General features: G+C 48.4%; 1 protein-coding gene across 3 annotated transcripts in view; it reads left to right on the top strand.

Annotated features, from left to right (window-relative positions):
• The window catches only part of LOC117153313 (uncharacterized), a 45,208-nt gene extending 25,956 nt beyond the window's left edge, over nucleotides 1–19,252 (top strand). Inside the window, exons 2-4 of one of the 3 annotated variants that reach the window (XM_033327239.2) lie at nucleotides 8,508–9,489; nucleotides 9,759–9,818; nucleotides 16,265–19,252. In XM_033327239.2, coding sequence (XP_033183130.1) covers nucleotides 8,508–9,489; nucleotides 9,759–9,818; nucleotides 16,265–16,458 — 1,236 coding nt within the window. In that variant the 3' untranslated portion in view covers nucleotides 16,459–19,252. Of the gene's footprint in view, nucleotides 1–8,504; nucleotides 9,490–9,758; nucleotides 9,819–16,264 lie in introns of all 3 variants that reach the window. The other 2 variants (XM_076617586.1, XM_033327240.2) reach the window with 2 other exon arrangements.
• The last annotated feature ends 76 nt before the right edge of the window (nucleotides 19,253–19,328 follow it).

A 19,328-nucleotide genomic window follows, 5' to 3' on the forward strand; every position in this document is an offset into this window, starting at 1 on the left:
TACAAGGGGGATGGCCAGGTAGCACGGAAGTTGAACGCGCTACCAGCTGACTCGTCCGCGAGCGAAGCGTGTAATCACGCTAATGCGGCACGTCGTTGCCAAGAGTGATCCCGGTTTTGCCACAGGGATCACCCTGCAACGACTTTTCAGTGACTCATGCGCGTCATTGCGTAACTGCTCTGGCTCGATAACGATAATCTTCCTCCTCCGAGCGACCATGATCGTCGATCATCGTGCGCGTGGAGCAGCGGCGATCGTGATCACAAGGGACGAGCGAGACGGCGAATCATCCGACCGCTGCACCTGGAAATTTAATAAGGTACGATAATGAAACGGTCAGCGCAAAAAGCACACTCGCTTAAAACGCACGATGCCGGCCGTTTAATCGCCACGGAATTATCGGCGTAATGCCGCCTGATTCTGCGCAACCCCTTCAACTTGAAACGATGATCCTTTCGTTGCTACTATGGCGCGCGTACGTCTCCGAAAGAAAAACCGTACGGTAAGAATCGTGGCAATCGACGCGATTCGAAAGAAACAAGACGAGTTTTTCTTAGCAGCGGCGAGGTTTCGTGGCCGAGCGAGGAAAGCCGGTCGCTTCGATTTAATGGTTCGATTTAATGGCAATTTGTCCTTGCGCGTAGATTTATGCGTTGGCGAGTATGCGGCATGTTCGTGTAATATACGACGCGTGGTTCCTAACGAGGGGAGTGGATTCACAGGATGCGCGAATCGCGTGAGACGACCGTCTAACAATGAGATCGATGATGAAGCGGCAGGCGAGCCAACCGGCCTACCAGCCGTGCCGTAAGCCCTAACGATATATCCAACCGGAGATCAGCCACGCGACTTGCGCAAATTATCGATAGAAACGTTCCACATCGATCGGGCCACGTTTTTAAAAAGAAGCAGCGTGTAGACGTTCCAGGCTGAAACAGCCGTAAAACCGGGCCAATTTAATTTGGGTGTTTCCTACGACCAGAAGGCGTCAACGAGAATCGGGGCGGGATAGTTGACCGATCGAGCCGAAAGGGGAGAAAATTCGACGAGAATTTGATTACGTTCGAATGATTGGCAGAGGCAGGTATCGACGGCCGTGGTCGATTCCAAACGTGGCCCCCCTTTTCTCGTAGGTAAACAGCGTGAAATGGTATCTTGTGTTGCGCGGTTAGGCTTGCGCGCGACCCTTCACCGCTCCATGCAAAGGTTAAGGGAAGAGAGGGGTGCGTTGGTTCGTCGCGCGTTGACTAACGCAACGCAAACTGTCGGCTGTCAAGCAGCGCGATGGGAGGGCACGAAACAACGAAGATGTGCCCACGCGCGCACGTGCGCACGTGCCTTTTAATATCCCATAATGCGTTGCATGTCCATATTCATTAAGTAATTTTCTGGTCTGAAAGTCACTGTCCGGTCGACCATCGTCGTCGTTTCGTATCCGACGTCAAGGATATCGCGATCCGCTTCGCTTTTCCTCCCTTCGTCTCTCTAATAACGCGAGTATTCGCGTGGTATGCGCAGCGTACAGGCTGAGAAGTAGCCGGAGAGACATCGCTCGGTGCGACGTATTATTTCGTCCGGCGCATTGTCGCCCGAACGTCCTTTCGTTTCCTCTGTTTCATATTTATGATACGCTTAACGGCAGGAGAGCGCAGTGGGTCTGCGCGCATAAATTTTCCTGCCCTGTGGTTACGGTGAAATCGTGAGCGAGCGCGTCGAGACGCGGCGCGTCGTGTCGCGTGATTTTCTTCGACGCGATTGTCTCGCGTCGTTCAAAGCAAAAACACCGGCGAATAATTTCGACCACGGCAATTTGTCGGCGGCCTAACGGTAACGCCACGTATACGCCAGGTCAGCGTTACGGGGCGTGGTAACCGGGCTAGTTCAATCCGCAAAACGCGCGTATTTCGAATTTCCTTTGCATTTGTAGGAGGTGTAGTTGGAGCTAGGTGAAAAGGTTTCGTCCTGGGACTACCGGTGGACTCGTCAGTAAGGCTATGTCCGGTAGTCCCTGTCTTAGACGTACAGGGAGTCTCGCTAGATGCGGTATTTGTATCGTGACATCGTATATTCGACCGCCAGCGAGATAGACAAACTCGTCGTCGTAGTAGCCCTCTGGTGTTGGCGGTTGGTACCCGCGGATCGCCCGGGAGGTGTTGCGCCGCGTTGATGCCTCGACTTGTCGGCGTCCTGTTGGTACCGATCCGCCACACATTCTTCCAATAAGAGACGCATTTTTCCGGAAATCGAGTTCTTTTGCTAAATTGCAACCGATAGGATTAACAGATCTCTACCATTGTCGCGGCCACTGCAACCTAATTTATCAACCCTCCTATACATCTAAATACGGCCACACAGACACCATTAGTAGAATTTGCAACACGGATTTGCGCAATCATTTTGATCTTTCCTGCGATACTGTCGGTGAAGTTAAATATCCCACGTATTGCTTTCCGCACTAATTTCACTCCGCCTCGATGTATTTTAACCGACGTATTAATTCGCCGTCACCGCCGATACGCTAACGTTTAACTTGCGTAACCTAAGCGTAACGCGCATGATGCAAGTGCGCTCCCTTGCGAACTAGCCACTTGTGCTTCTCATCGAGCGAGGCATTTCGTTTCCGTATCGTGCGTTGTGATTTGTTCGGAAAGAGCTTGGTCCGTTTACTGCAACAAGCAAACGGAAACTTTGCTCGCCTGGTGGAGTCGCGTCCGCGAGGATCGTACACGCGAGATAGTCGGAGCCTTCGATAGCGTGACGACGATTTGTCGAGACGCGATATCTTGAGGCGGCGCAGGTTCTAGGAAAGAAAGAATAACTCGATTCGAAGGTGATTTGTCGATCGGCAGGTATCGGAAATCGCGCAGTTCCAGGCCTTAATGCTCTTACACTTGGAACACGGAGCGTGTAGACAGGCGCGTACACCACCTAACACGTAACACGTAGTATCAAGTAGGTGAACGAGGCAACCGAGAAGCCGAGTTCTGAGATCAAGTCACGCGTAGCCTAAAGAAAGTTGTTTAAAGGTCAGTGTAGCTCGACTTGCATCAGAAATGCCAATCTAGTTACGAAATATGTATGGGGAACAATGATACCCTCGTGGAAAGCAATTCGTTCGCTCGCGCGCCGTCTCCTTCCAGTTGTCGTCCGTACGTCTCTTCGTCGTTTCCAGCGACCGCGTGGAACTCGAGCGAGACCCTCGCAGAGAAAACAACTTTCTTTCTCTTCTTGCTGAACTTTTGAAAATTTAGCGAATTATACCGCCTATCGGTGGGTCGTATCTCTCGCGTTATTCATATCCGCGGAATAATGCTGAATAATTTCACCATAAATACGTGGCGCGTCCACGTGGGCGTAAAGTAACGATAATGCAAGTAAATAATGGACGCGAGAGTTTTATTACCTAGGCGGTTGAATGGCAAGATAGAATCTACGTGTCCGCGGCAGTACAGCCCCCTCGAACACCGAACGCCAAGAGGAGAAAGAGAGGAAGAGGAGAGAGCCAGGATGAGACCAGGCGAGAGACGCTTCCCTTTTTGCACGAACATCGAATCCGAAAATTCCTACATAGGCGAATGAATGGTATTTTCCTTCTCTCTTTGCCAAACGTAGTAGCCTTCTCTAGCCGTTGTTCCGCGTTTCGCGATACCGTTCTTCGTCGACCGCTATCGTTTCTCCTCTTTCGTCGTTTGGATAAATCCTCACCTTGCCTCGCCTAGCTCCGCCATCACTCGAACCACGTAGCTGTCTTCCTTTACGACTTTGTACGCGCAGACTCCGCTCCTTTGTCCGTAGCACGAAGCAAATTCACGTTTCCCGTGTTCCAACTAATCAAACTTGCGAAATAAGTAGTTGGCTACTCGATATGTAGGTCGTCGGTCTGGCTGGCAGCTTCCTGTTCTTTTCTACGGTCGCGATCTTTGGTTATCTTCCGAATGGACGTCGCCTCGTCTCGATATCGCACGCGACGATATCTGAGGTGGATTATTATACGCGTTGGTTTGTTAAAGAGACGAGTGATAAAATTGCAATAGTCAGTCGTAAGTTCAAACGTAACTCCGGATGAATTTTACAATCAAGTCTCATTGAGAATTATAAGTAAGTTTTTGGCGGGGCATCCAGCTACGCTCGTTGAGGCCCAGAACTGAAGACGACGCGTCGCGAGGAGTTCGAATCCTCGGCAACAAGAACTTTTAATAAAAGGGACGGAAAAACCAAAATTTCTCTTACAAGTAAGTTTTTCTCGCGTGGTACTATGTCGTGTTTAATAAGTGTTTATCGTGTGTTTGATTCTAATTGAATCTAGTGCTTGAATCTAGATGTCTTTTTAGCCTGCGTTTTAGCCAGGGTTTTCGTGGTTGTTGACTCTTATGCTATATCTATTACTGATTTGCATATTTCTTCTTTGACTGTGGGTACCTTGAGGTGGCGATGTATTGTTTCGTTGGTAACACACCCAAGGTGCATCTATTAAGGATCTTAGAGTTTTCCATTGGTATCGTTGAAGAATTTCTATGTTGGAATTACTTGCTGTTCCCCATAGTTGGAGTAACTCCGGCGATAATGTTTTGTCCGGAGTCTACCTTTAAACCTAGCAAATCGAAACAACGTTGGCACTCCGAGGCACAAGAATATGAGTCTCTACCGATTCGAATCTTCCATCGACTCATGTGCCGCTACATATGAAATTTGTGCGCGTGATGGACGAAAGAAGGACGCGGGCAGCTTGTCGAAACTGCAAAGTTGGCGAACCGGAGCCGAGGGATTGATCGATTTTCGAGGGAGGAGCCGTGGCAAGTGGCATTCTCGAGAAACGTAAATTTGCATCTGAACTTAATCCTTGATTGTGCCACGCCCTCTCAGTTTCTTTCTTTTCGCCTTGGTCCCAAAACTTTCTTTCTCCTCTTCTTCTTCTTCTTCTTCTTCTTCTTACTCGAATGGTAGGTTGTTCGGGCCACAGGCGTCGCCCATCTCGCGCCATCATTTAACTAAATTACCGGCTTGCCGTACGAGAAAGGACACTGTTGTACGGTCACCATTATTTTCGTACAACTTGCATACGCATTCCTCTTTCTCGAGTCCTGGTGACGCGATCTTAGCGGCAAGTTGGCTGCGGAGCGAAGTCACAGACGAGCTGTTCCAGTCGAACGTAGCAGCCACGTGCACGGATTTTCCCTGTGAAGTCAGATATTTGCGCGTCCCTTAATTTCCATCGTGTTGGCTCCTAAATGAAGCTTCCTCGAGTTCGATTCGTAGCGCCATTAAGCGCTGGTCGACCATCGCGTTGCTCGTTCGCTGTTTCGAGTCCTAAGAAAGCGACGCGAGGACGAGACAGCGGAGCGAGCGAGCGAGTAATCCGCGTGGCGATAGTCGAGGACGCGAGTACGGTCGCGCGAGGTCGATGCAACGATTTTGGCAGGTCGTTCGTCGAAAGCTTTGGAGAAAAATGGCCGACAGTGCGCACGGCTGACATTTGCCCGCGCATTTATCGCGATAATACGGCTTTAGGTCAGAGGGTGTGGCCTCGCCAGATTGATTCGGCGAGCTCGCTTCTGCGCGCTACGCTTCGTTACCGCCAACGCTATGGCCGCTTTCCTGCTCACGGCTTTTCATTCATCTTTCGCCTTCCATTTGCCTCGGCACTCGATAAATACACCGAACGATAAACCTGTCGATACACCGTTGCCGATCTCGTTCTATCATTCGTTTCCCATAATTAGAATATACGACGCGAGAAACCGGAAAACCGCGCGTTTCCCTCGTTCGCGCCTTCGTCGTATCTCATGGGTTGGCAACTAAGTGATTACGGATTTTGTCATTAGGTTGTATTGACAAAGTCCGCAATCACTTAGTTGCCGACCCAACACATCTTTGCGTCTTCGATCTCTGGAACCGAGCCGATCCTGCAAAATCTCGTATGCGCAATGTTTTTCCTCGTGAAGGAGCTGCAAAATGTCAGAAGATCGAGGCTAATGCGGTTCGATCGAAGAGCAGATGTTTGAGTTTAGTTAGTCGTTACTCTGCGGAGACTCGGAACAGAAAGTGCGCGAATTGGATAATTAATCGTGGAATCGCGGTAAATGGGGGCAGAAGGCGCGCGTGCGCTTGCGCGTTCCTTTGCGAGTCGCGAGGCCGCGAAGCTGCGATTGGTCGGAATAAAAAATACTAGGCGGCACGAGCGAACGAACACGGATGCAAAGGTTTTTCATCTTACACGCCAGCTACGATGACGACGCGCTATCTATCGACTGCGTGGGTGTTCGTTCTCGCTCTGACAGATTCGAAAACGCATTATTAACACCGACGGCCCTGACTCTATGATTACGCGCATTAATAGCCGGATGGACGAACTTTGCTCACGCTCCGCACTATCATTATCGCAACGCGAAAAAGAGACCGACGCGACGCGACGCGACGGCGTGAGTCAAGAGACACGCTCGGACCGACCTGAACGACCAGAGAAAAAGACGAGAAAACCGAGAGCGCAGAAGGGCGGCACTTGAAAAACAATATCAACGACTATCGAATTCCTCCTAATAGTCTCATCGATAGTTAATCTCAGCTTCGCCGCTCAGCGTCGCACTCGACGCATTGTCTGTCGAAGATTCTGCAAAATTTGTATCCAACGTTTTTCTTAACTGCGTGTGTCTCGCTAGGTGCAGGCAAAGACGACGAAGAACGCGAGACGAAGGAAATTTGACGAGGATCCATCGACTACCGTTTCACCAATTTCCCTTCTCTCTTTTTCTTCTCTTTTCTACCGTTTTCGCCGTCGTTTCCTTTTACACGCGATATAACAATACGACGACGAAAGCAGCAGTTTGCGATCGTTGCTGGTTATTTTATCGATGAACGCGCACGAGAGCCCGCATCCATCCTGGTCGAGACGATATGGCATTTAAATATAATGTTTCGCGCGCAAGCGCGCATATCGTACCTCGCTACAAACTCCTTTTCAAATTGCATATCAGGTACGATCGAGTGTTGCGAGTATACCAATCTTCCGACGATGAATAATTCATTGTGTAAATAATTCATAAATCACTATATAAGCTTGCCGGACGGTGAGCCAGAATCGTTCAAAAATTTCCAATGAGATTTTTTTTCATCCATTCTTCCATCATCGAGATCTTCTTTTATCTTCTACCTTCGATATCGTCGTAAAAGGGCTTCGGCTGTTTATCGCGTCAACTTCACCATAGATCTTGCTTCGTTGAAACATGCAGAATTTCCCCATTTGCCAAACAACAGTTTCCCACTTATCCGCGATATTTGCCAATTCGTATCTCGTTGATACTCTTGTTCCGTGTGTAGCGCGCGCGATGCTCTGTCATTTGCGACGAATCTTTCCGGTTCTACGTCGCTCTTCGTAATTACTTAATCGCGGTAAAGTGGTAGAATCGGGGGCAAGTTCAACCTGTTTTATCTGCGATCTCGCATCGGTGTACCGCGAACGCTATGCAATAGGAATTCTTTACGCCTCGATAACAAATCCGACCCACGAGGATGACGCTTAAAAATTCACCTTACGTATTCCATACCGTTTCTTTCGATCCGCGTCGTAACGGAGCCTGACGGGGTACTTCGAAATTCTTCGAGCTGAACTTTCAAAGTGTACGCCCGCCTGATCTCGTTTCTATGCTTATGGAAACATATAGGTAAGTACCTACCTACCTTGTGCCTCGTCCTTCGTTCACTTTCCGGGGCATCGTATTTTATCGAACCGGCGTGAAAATGATAAAGCCACTGCTCATGCACGCATCCAGGTGAAAGGAAGAGGAGAAAGAGAGATAGAGGGGGGCGCGAAAGGGGCGTTACATATAGCGATTGTATAGCGACGCATTAAAATATTCGGAATGTTATGCGGTCTGAGCGAGCAGAGTACGAGCAGTCGTCGAAAGCGTGGAGAGCACGGCGAGGCAAGGCAAGGCAAGGCAAAGGCAAGTCGAGGCACAGCATGGCCCGCACAGAACGGCGCACGAGGGCGGCGCGCGTTGCGCGTGTACAAATCATGCAAAGAATGACGCGGCATTGGCCCGCTCCCTCCCATCTTCGAGACGAAACTGTGCTGTCTCTACTCCCCTTTCTTTCTTTTCGTCTCCTCTTCTCTCCCTTCGGCTGTGCTATACAGTCGTTATATGCATCATAGAACTGGCATACGAAGGCGTGCAGTGTGGGAGACCTCATGCTGCACAGCCCTCGATGCGGTCGTTGCATATTAACCGAGAACAACGTGCCGCATGCGCTTTCGTGAATCAGCATATCGCAAGTCACCCGCTTGTTTACCTGTTTGCTGCTTGCTTAAGCTACACCGGCTCCGACTGGCCCCAAATATCGTCCTTCCCGACCCATCGCGCTATTTGCTTGTTCGGCTTTCGATTCGCACGAGCGACGATCCGACATTGCCAGGCGAAGACGGAGCATCGTGATGGTGCAAAATCGCGCGCAAACGCAACTGAAACTCTCCACTCGTATTCTCCACTTTGTCCGTCTTCTATTTCCAGCAGGCATCGGACCTGGACACTTTGCTATGTAGACAGGATCTCGACCGACTGCAGAAGCTCGACGAAGATGACCCGGAGAAGGAGCCGAGGGAGTCCTCGGTGCAAATGGAGGACTTCTTCGAGGTTGGTGGGCCGGTGTGTCGACCGCAGGCGAGCTTCGTCTCGTCGAGGAGTCAGCCCGCGGGAAACGACGACGACGTGTTCCTCAGGCCGCCGCTCTGGGAGGATATTACCTCGAGTATACAAAAGCTGGACCCGGAGAACGCCGACATGCTGGGCTCGCAGTCGCACGTCAAAATGGAGACCGACGACGTCTCGTCGCCGGTATTGTCGCCTGTCGAGATCAAAACCGAACCGCTACCTCCGCCACCGACCTTGCACCTCCTCGAAGGACCCGCTTCGAACTCGGTGTCGGGCTACGCGAACGGTCATCCGAACCCTCCAACCGGCCCGCAAGTCGTTCATCACCGGACCGCGCCTGCCGCTTTCAAGACTTTCCCCCCTAACAACAACAATAACAACAATAACAACAACAACAACAACACGAGCGCCAATAACAACAGCACCGGTACCGCCAACAACGCCAATGGCAACGGTAACAACAACAGCAACAACAACGCCAATGCGAACGGTAACAGCAACAGCAGCAACAATAACGGTACCGGGAACAGCAACAACAATAATAACAACAACGACTCGACGACGACTCACCACGGAGGCGGGAATCAGATCGGTGGCAGCGCGACGTCACCGCTCTACGGCTCGATGACTAGGTTAATGTACATTTCCCCGCTCACGCCGCCGATTTCCGATCCTGGATCTCCGATAGGGGCTCCACCGAGGCGGACGCCGCCTCCACCCTATCCACAGCCGTCCATTATGAATGCTCCTCATAGAATTCAGGCCCCGAGCATCACCACGAAATTCAACAGGCGAAACAATCCCGAGCTGGAAAAGAGACGCGTTCATCACTGTGATTTCATAGGTAAGTGTTGCGTTGCTTTGGTAATCGTCAACGTACTTGTATACGCTTCGTCGAGTCTTTTTATCCGCAGCAGATGTATTGGTAACCGACTCCTAAAGGCGCTTAATGGCACACATACGGTACATAGCGTACGTGTATAATATCATAGTTGTGAGAAGTCTAAACGCGCCGAGCGTGCGAGCTACGGGTACGATCGGATGACGCGATGCTTTCATTGTCAGAGAAACGGTAGCAACGCTCACGGTATTGGTAACTATTTCGTTTTGCAGGTTGTACAAAGGTCTACACGAAGAGTTCGCATTTAAAGGCGCATCAGCGGATACACACAGGTAAGTCGACTGCTTTCGCTGAACGTGCGAGCTTGCCGGATAACGGTTCGAGCTGCGTTTTAGGGGAAAACGGCATGCCGATGGAAAAAAGGAACGAGCGTGGAAATTAGATATGTAGCTCATCCACGCGGAGCGAAACGAAACGTTTGAAAGCGCGCGACGTCGAGCGCTCGGCGTGGGCAGGGCGCGGTTCTCGCAGCCTCTCCTTCTTTCCAGCCTCTTTCTTCCTTTAACCTTCGTCTTCGTTCGTCTCTCTTGTCTCCTCTGTTTTACCTTATCTATCTTATTCTCGTACACAGTGTATATTCGCTTTCGCAGAGTCTCCGATCTTTCTGTGCGTGCGCGCGGTGTCGCGCAAAGGAATCTCTATCATATGTAAACGTATAAGGAACGCACGAAGCGTGGTATGCGACACTCCGTTTCGTAGACTCGAGCTAGCGACCCACATCCTGTCCGTATCCAAACACACAGCTCGCTAACGCGCTCGTACCTACACCTACGTGTATTTGTACATGGTCGAGCATGAAAGGGGTTTCTGGCTGTCTGCTAAAACCACGCCACGCGCAATCTTCTCCAAAGCTGTTGTTGCGTGATCTCCCGTCGTCGTCGCTTGATCGGGCATCGATGTTTCTGCATCACCGTCGCCTCACGTCGAGTCTGTTTGTTCAACTGTTTTATCGCGTATCAACGAAAAAGCACATGTATAGCGAAATAAAACACGTTCGATGAGTCTCGTCCGTTTTCTAAGCGAAATCTGCACTCGTTTCAGTTTCCCGGAAGCTGCTTTCTTCGTAACGTTTGTCCTTAACCGTTTGAGTCGCAGGGCTGTTTGAAAAAACAGGATCGAAATATCAACAACAGCGCGATAGCGAAGAGAAACAAACGGCGCAATAGCGCTCGTCATATTTGTTAGGTTTATGAAATACATCTATATTATTATACAGGGTGGTTGGTAATTGGTGGTACAAGCGAAAAGGGGGTGATTCTACGCGAAAAAGGAAGTCGGAAATATAGAATAAAAAGTTTTCGTTTGAGGCTTTGTTTTCGAGAAAATCGACTTTGAATTTTCGCTCGGTACGCGTGCGCTTTATCACGTCTAGTTATGACGGATCTCACTGTAGATCGTTGTCTCGATGAAAAAATTAATAAAAAAAAAGAAATTAAAAAACCCCTTTCCGCTTGTACCACCAGTTACCAACCACCCTGTATATGCGTACTATTAGTTTATAAATATTTCGAGTTCTGTTCGATAAAAATTATTGAGAAGATAACAATGAAAAACAAAATACTGTGAGTCGTCCGCTCAAATATACTCGGACTTTCCCATACAAAACCTAAACAGCGCGATCGCGCTGCTTGCGACCCAAACGGTTAATACGCCTAATCGAATCTTCTTCGTCCTTCTTCATCTACCCCGATATCTACATCGTTCCTCTGCTAACACGCCTTTTCGCGAACGAAACGCAGCAAGTCGCGCGAAACCATCGATCAGAGTATCGAGGGACTTCTAAATTAGCGAATTCCGAGAAATCGACGTTCCAACATAACGATTTGTCGTAAAATACCGATTAAATGGTAAAAAGTCCGCTTTCGAGTACGTTGCTCGATCAATGGATAGTTAAAATCTCGGCGATAGAGGCGCGTAAGTACGTAACATCAGTTCGAAGCGGGAAAATTGGCGCGCGAATTCGAGGTACGCTCGTCTTCTGTGTAAACACAAACGCGAAAGCGGACGTATGTACGCGCGTACAGAGACGCGTATAGGCTCGCGCGAAGAAGGAAGGACGAGAGAGAGACGGCGAATGCACGCGTGCCTGCTCGACAAGCTATCGCGGAATGCCTGCCAAAGGCGTTCGAACCACGATGTACCACTTTCCAATTGATACGTCGAGGTTTTGCGGTAACTCGTCATCGAATACGCGAATCTTTCAATTGCGTTTCGAACCACGGAACTCGACCGACGCAGCGAAATTTCGACAATCTCGGCCCGATCAAATCGATCCGAGTACGCGGTTACTTCTACCTTCCCCCTCCCTTTCTCCCCACCCTCGTCCGCCTGTTGAATTTTCTGTAGCGCGTCAATTTTACCGACAGACTCCAGAGAGTAGGTACGGTTTATCCTGGTTTACTTTCGTCGAAATGCCGCGCGTATATCTTGACGTTCGTTCGTCGATTTTCCGATTGGAAGAACAGAGATTTCATAGAAATCGCGATGATCGCGTAGCGGAGGAAAAGGTAGGTTGAAATTCGAAGCAAGTAAAAACAGATCGCGAGACGAGGCAGAAGAAAGGAAAGGCGAGAACGCGATCGGTCGCTGAAATCCGAAAGGTGAATCGCAAGGGGTAAAGCAGTGGCGTAGTTGTCGGATTGGGAGCCTCGGGCACGTGGCTCTCGTCTTGAATGAACGAACGCAACGCCGAACCGCTCGCGCATAGGTCTCGGCGAGCCTGGCTTTCACGGGCGCTTGTCCTCTGGTCCGATGCACCTCGACACACACGCGCGTGTAAATACGCGTACACGTGCGTATGCGTTTCTCTCGTCCCGTCCCGTCCCGTTACCGTCTCATCTCGTCCCGTGGCGTCTGGTCCCGTGCTATCCCGTGCGTCCAGAAAAGAATATCGGCCGATCGCTCGTAAATTATATACCGTTCACGATGGAACGTCTATATTCGAGGATTGTTCGACCGGTCGTGAACGAACAGCGCGTCGCGTCGCGTTCGATTCTTCGATCAACGCGAAGGTATTACGATATTAGTATTCTACTAATGTATTCGAATGCGTTATACCGCGTGTAAGCTGTACACGTTGCGTGCTTGTTAATAGGAAAATTTCGTGCTCGTTCACCGATTTCAGGGTTTCGCGCGAGACAACCTTGAACAATTGTTCGTTCTCGTTCGTTTGCAATATGTGTTATCAAAATTACAATGTTCTGTACCGCTATAGAACGAGCGAACGAGACGTTCTCAAAGGTGTTCTCAAAGTCATTCTGAAACGATTCGATCGCGCTCTTTGAAAATACCATCTGTCGCAACGAAAATTCTAGTCTCATTGGACGAGGTATGCATAAACTCTGGAAGGTTCGAGAAACTCTCGTAAGACGAGCCACACGTAAGTAAGTACGTGGGATGAAACGTGCGCGTACCGTTCCCCGCGATATTCGCAGCCGATCATTCTACTCGTATAACGTTCTCATCGGTTATATCTGTTAGATAAAGGTTAATTTCCTAGTTTGCCGACAAATGCGGTCATCTTCTTAGCTAAGAAACTGGAGGAGAGTGTGACGATATTCGAAATGATATGGACGCGCGCTGCACTTATACGCGTGGATACGTTCGCTGGAGGTCAGAGTGTTGGTTGCACGTCGAATCGTAGAAGGAACACGCAAGCCAACGCAAGGCAACGCGACGCGACTTTACGCGCGTGTATACATACTTACCGACCAAGTACCAATACGTGGACGGTAGAAGCACTCACGCGTATGTAGAGACAACCGATTGGCACGTATGCGAGGCTAAGTCTCACGGTGTAGGGTGCGCGAACACGAGGCGAGCAACATTCCTGCCTCATCCATGCTTTCAACTTTGGCAACCTTCTAGCCTGCGTGTTTGTCCGCTGTCGTTTCGCCGCCTCTAAAACCCGACGATCGGCCTATTGCAGCGAAACGTTCGCGATCGCCGCTTCTAACGGTGTTTCTCGATCGTGAACGAGCGACCGACGAAAATCGAACTTACGAGGAAACGATAAAGAGAAAGAGAAGCAGAACCGCTGCGCGGATATATACGGGTTATACCGTACGAGTTTCGAGAACGAGACCGTTGGGGATCGTGAGACGCTGCGAATGCCAGACACCGTACCGCGGTGAAAGTGATCCGAAATTAACGGGGACGCCTCGAGGTTCGTAGGCGTCGTCGAGCCAACGGGCACACGCGATTCAACGATACCTTCCATCTGGAACGTTATCAACATCGTAAAAATTCGTACCGACCGGGTAGGCACACGGATACGATGAACCGATCGAGTCTCGAGACGATCGCTGTTTCGTTTCCTATTTCCATTTTGTTGCGTAGAAAGTCGCGGAAACGATGCTGCAAAAAGACACATAAAGTAACGCGACGAGTATCTGCTCTCGAGATGGAGCTCATGCCGTGAGGCGGGAACACGTCTCGTTGAACATCGCTGGGAAAAACACGATCGTCGGACAAAAACGGAATTGGCGTTAAACTCGTGTTATTCGCTGAAAGCGCGAAAAACTGGACTCAGTCCCAACCACGATCCGAGAGTAATTGATCGAATGACTTAATACGAGTAACTTGTCGATTAGATGACGACACGCGTGCAACGCGTATCGTCCTTGTCATCGTCGTTGTCATCGTCCTTCGATCGCTCTATTTCGTTTCTCTCGATCGCCAGTACATTTTCAACGGTACGATTAATTCTCCATTCGAAGGATAAACGCGCGAACGCAGGACCAAACGATAAATCGATTGCCACGAATCTCGCAACGAGACTCGTGTCGCCGAAGATGCTACGATACGAAGACACGGCACGCGACAGACACGGCTAGACGACGAGAGAAAAAAGCTATTACCGGAAAGCTGGTTCGGGCCTTTTCTCTTCGGCGCAGCCGACGCGGACACGATGTCTCGAAGAAATCGCCGCGGAATTCTCATGAACGAGCAATACCGTGAATGGATGCCGTTCGTGGTGGTAATACCGATTATTGTATGGGAGTCGTGCGTGTGGCTAAGACCGGTTGGGGTCGTCTCCATAGCGAGACCGAGCTGTGTTCCATACGGCAGAACGAGTCACCGGCATGCGTGGGTGTATTTCTCAGCTATCGAGCCTTCTCGCTCGTTATTTTCCGATGCTTACTTCTATTGCCGCCCCAAACGATTTTCTCGATTCCGTGCCGAGATTCCACGTGTCTCCGACCACTTTCAATACGGCCTTACCAAAATGCCTTTTATCGCCTTTCGTCCAATCCTGTTTGGTTTTTTCTTTGGTCCACTTATCAACGTCCAATTCCGAATTCGTGAACGTTCGGCATAGCTCGCGAGAACTATCGCCGGAATGCGCGAAAGCTGTAAAATACTCGAGCGACCAAGAGCGATCGTGGGATCCTTGTCTGCGAGTTCCGAGCACATACCTGTTTGTTGACAACAGACGCGGCTCGGAGAAACTCGTCTAAATAGCGTTTCCCGCGTCAGCCGTGAAAGGACACGTTCCGCCAAGTTAATTAGCACGGATAATTGGAATGCGAATAAATAGAATGATTATCGGTCGTCCAATCGGCATTTACACGTTTACAATTTACTCGACGGATTCGCTTGCTTTCTGTCCGTTTCGACGACTATCGGGGAAAAATTGGTCGATCGATGATTAAATGTAGAATCGTATGTAGAAAAGGCAAGTAAGGGTAGGGCGTACGTGAAAGAGGACACGAAGGAGGAAGCGTGGCGCGTTGAATGATATCGATTGAAAGGAAAGAGAAGAAAAGGGGGCGAAAGGGAGACGACGCGATGGGTTGCAAGCGCACGGCGAAGAGAATTCCAGAGATTCGGAGAGAGGAAGCGCGAGGTAAGGGGGCGAGATCGGTCGAGACAGCAGCGGTGGTGCACGATTCGTCGGTAGTTGGGCCAAGGAAAGGGACCTATTAAAGAACAAAGCGGTGCTCTTTGCGACGGCGATAGATGTACGAAGTACCTTAGGCTACGGGAGATGCCGCGTTGACCTTTAACTGTACCCGCATGCCGCAATACGCTCACCTGTATTCTAGCGCAATCCGTTCGCGTTCTCGCTGCGCCGCGCCGATCCTGCTTCTGCTCCTGCTCCTGCTTTTGCTCTTCGCCTCGTCTCGTCCCACCTCGCCTCGCCTCGCCTCGCCTCGCCTCACCTCGCCTCACCTCACCTCACCGCGCCTTACCTCACCTCACCTCACCGCGCCTCACCTCACCTCGCCTCGCCTCATCGCGCCGCGCCTCTCCTCACCTCACCTCACCACACCGCCGCGCCGCGCCCCGCCCTGTCCCAACTGTCTTCACCTCTCTTCATCTGGCCTCGCCTAGCTACAGTTCGTTCTATCTCACCTCACCTAGCTTCGCTTGGTTGCAACCGAGGCAACGGTCTCAAGATGCATACGCTTCGAGTCCAGTTAACTTTTCTCCAGCGCGAAAACCGCGCTTTCCTTCGAACGAAATCCCGCTTCGCCCCGTTAACCCGGAAAGTTACGCTAACCTAACCAATTACATACGCGGTATTCGCATATTAAAGGGTCCAGTGTTTGAATCTCATCGCGTTAATCTAGCAAATTTTAATCGGTCATTCGCCCAACGGTATAGAAGGTCGTTTTGTGCCGCGTTACAAACGCAAACGCAAAAAATTCCTTAAATTACGCCTCTAGCAAAAGTTACGAAGCATCGATACGCATTGTATCCGTTTTTGTTCCAGGTGAAAAACCGTACCAGTGTCAGTGGCCAGAGTGCGAATGGCGATTCGCCAGAAGCGACGAATTAACTCGTCACTATCGAAAGCACACCGGTGCGAAGCCCTTCAAGTGTGCCGTGTGCGAGCGTTCCTTCGCCAGAAGCGATCACCTAGCACTCCACATGAAACGGCATCTTCCGAAGCAGCACGCCAAGTGACCATACCGCTCTTCCGAGATTCCATCTCCGTCTCCGTCTCCGTCTTCGTCTTCGTCTTCGTCGAACGACTCTTCGAGTGTACGCGTTCCTAACTATGCCGATCTCTTCGAGCCTCTCCCAGATTACCAGGAAGAAATTTGCAAACTTAACTCTTTCTCTTAATCCAGCTCGAATTCGAGTATTGGGCCGAAAATCCTTGGAGAGTCTCTATGCGCGTTTCTCTTATTCCTAATTATATTTTCGTTTGAACTGATTTCGCGATATTCCGAATCGTCATCGTTACTTTCTGTTACATTTTCGTGGACAGTGATTGGAAAGTAATCGTATAAACAAACGAGTGTCGTGGCTAACGAAGAATCTTTGATTGAATCTTTCGCTGACTTCAACGATGCGTGAGACGACGAGAAGGGTTTCGATAGTTTCGATCGCTGCTTTTTACGAATGTTAATCGCTTGTCTCGATACACGATAATCGTCGAGATAATAGCTTATTTACCGCTCGTGATTACGAATACGTTACCGTGTTTGTTCGCCCGATACGATGAAAGGCATACACGCAGTTACGATCGTAGTGGCTGGACCACTACCGATGTACTACTACGTGTTTTCTGCTGTTTCAAGATAGTCGTTTTTAAATAAATGTTAACGATAAATATAAATTGCATTTAGCGCTGAGACTTTAGATTTCGAAAGCTTCGTCGCATTGCGAAGTTTCGTTCGTTGCCCGAACTACGCCATAGACGTAATAAAAACAAACGAAATGTCAGGTACGTAATTTGCAGATTCGTATATTTATCGACGTTGGAGCGAACATTTCTGTCTCAAATTCTCTTGAAATGCAAGGTAAATCTTTAATTGGTAGTGTTCATTGGTGTGGACGACTCGTGAGTAAAATCGTCTAATTTTAATTCGGCCTGCGTTCTATAGTTGAAAGTTTTCGGCAATTCCACCCGTCGCTAACGTGCACGTTCCGATTTACTACGATATAATTATGTAGATCGTTCTACTTTCGGCCGTATAATTTGCAATTTACAGAACTCGTTGACGTGTAAAATATCTTCTTCTTGAAATCCGATGTTCGTGCAAAGGTCAACTGAACGCGCGTCGTTCAACCGACGAGACGACATTGCAGCAGAAATGTAATTTTTCGAGAATGTGAGTAATTTTGAGCAACAGTATCGTTAGAATGTTCGTCGGTGATAGATATTAAAATTCTGTCTATTTCGTTCGTGCGAGGCGAACGAGTAAATCGAGCAAACGTTCGAACACGGAGCAATCAGACGTGAGAAAGGCTAAATTTTTTGCGAGAACGGCTGCTGCCAGCAGTATAATGGCATCTATTTTGTACTAAGCTAACCACAGTAGCGAGGGAGCCGATTGCAAGAGGACGCGAACGTCGATAAGAATGCGCATAGAAAATTCTCCGCTCCGAAGAAAGCGTTAATTTATTTGTTTGTGTACATAATGAGGATATGTCTATAACGAGTTAAGTTGAGAAGTGGTTTGTTCACTGGTGATCTTTTTATCGCTATTTTCCGTCGCTCGCATTCGTTTGCATCGAATCCCCTCCGTTCCGCAACGAGGAGAGTCAATCTAGGTTTTGTCGAACGATCGCTAGATCCATAACCATGCTCTCGATACGACTTACGCGAGAAGAGTCGACTTATTATAGTGATGCCTTATGTACAAATTCGTTTAGGTACGTTTCGTCTACGTATATGTGTATATTATATGTATGTATATGTATATTGTATACGTGTATAAGTATGTACGTATACACATGTGTATGCATATAAATATAAATATACGTATAATCGTCGAAAACTGTCACGCCGCATTCTTTGCGGCTGAAAGGTCTATGCACTTTTATGTGTGTATACGTGTAAAAAAGCGATGCATATCCAATACGTATGTAGTTAGTGTAATATTATCTGTATAATATGCGATTTAAATATTTGAACCGGTAACTTTCGCGTCGATTCTGCGATTTTATCTTATTTACATTCGCGAAAAATGGTACGCGTAATATATACATACGTAGATACGATAGATAACAAAACTACGATTTTCCTTAATCGTGAGTTAAAAACGAAAAAAAGAGATTTTCGCGAAGCAATGTAATATCTTCCCTTTTGTTCCTCGTCGTGTTTTTTTGATCTCTTTATTCTTTTCTTTTTTCCTTCTTTCCTTTCTTTCTTCTTATTCGGCTATCTTAAGTGAAATGTGAAAGGCTAACGCACAACTAGTTGCAAAAACGTACGTATTATAACAATTATTCTATGATTTACCATTTTCTGCTACGGAAACAACTATAAATGTTTGCGTTTAAAAGTTAAAAATGTCACGTCTCGGTTTCCAATTACTTCCGATAGCCAATTTTGCCTTCCTCTTATATTCGAAAGTACTATTTGAGAAACAACAAATTCACAAACGTATATAAATATTCACGAATCTATGCTATTAATGATGCTAACACTCTTCGAGATAAAGGGTTAAATCTGCTTCGCGACTTTTTAACCCGCATTACCTCATTTTTTCGGCACTCTTCTTCCATGTCTGATCTTCGATCAATCCGTTTGCTATGCCAACATTAATCTTAACACAGATATACCTCATTTACCGAAATAGAAAATTCAAGGCTGTTGTGACGAAATTTCACGCATTTTCCTACACGATTTCCTAGAATTTTGTTCATAATGTTTGTAAATCGCTGTAATTTGTGTGTTGTGTAATTTAAATATATCACGATATATACGTATTATATTATCGCAAATAAACGCGTTTAATTATCCGCATTTATATTCATTATCATATTCAAAGTCTGTTACGATTAAGAATTTCATCGCAGCTATTTCACGAAGTATGTAATAG

The sequence above is a fragment of the Bombus vancouverensis genome, chromosome 1 (assembly GCF_051014615.1).
Source record: "Bombus vancouverensis nearcticus chromosome 1, iyBomVanc1_principal, whole genome shotgun sequence".
Taxonomy (NCBI): Eukaryota; Metazoa; Arthropoda; class Insecta; order Hymenoptera; family Apidae; genus Bombus; species Bombus vancouverensis.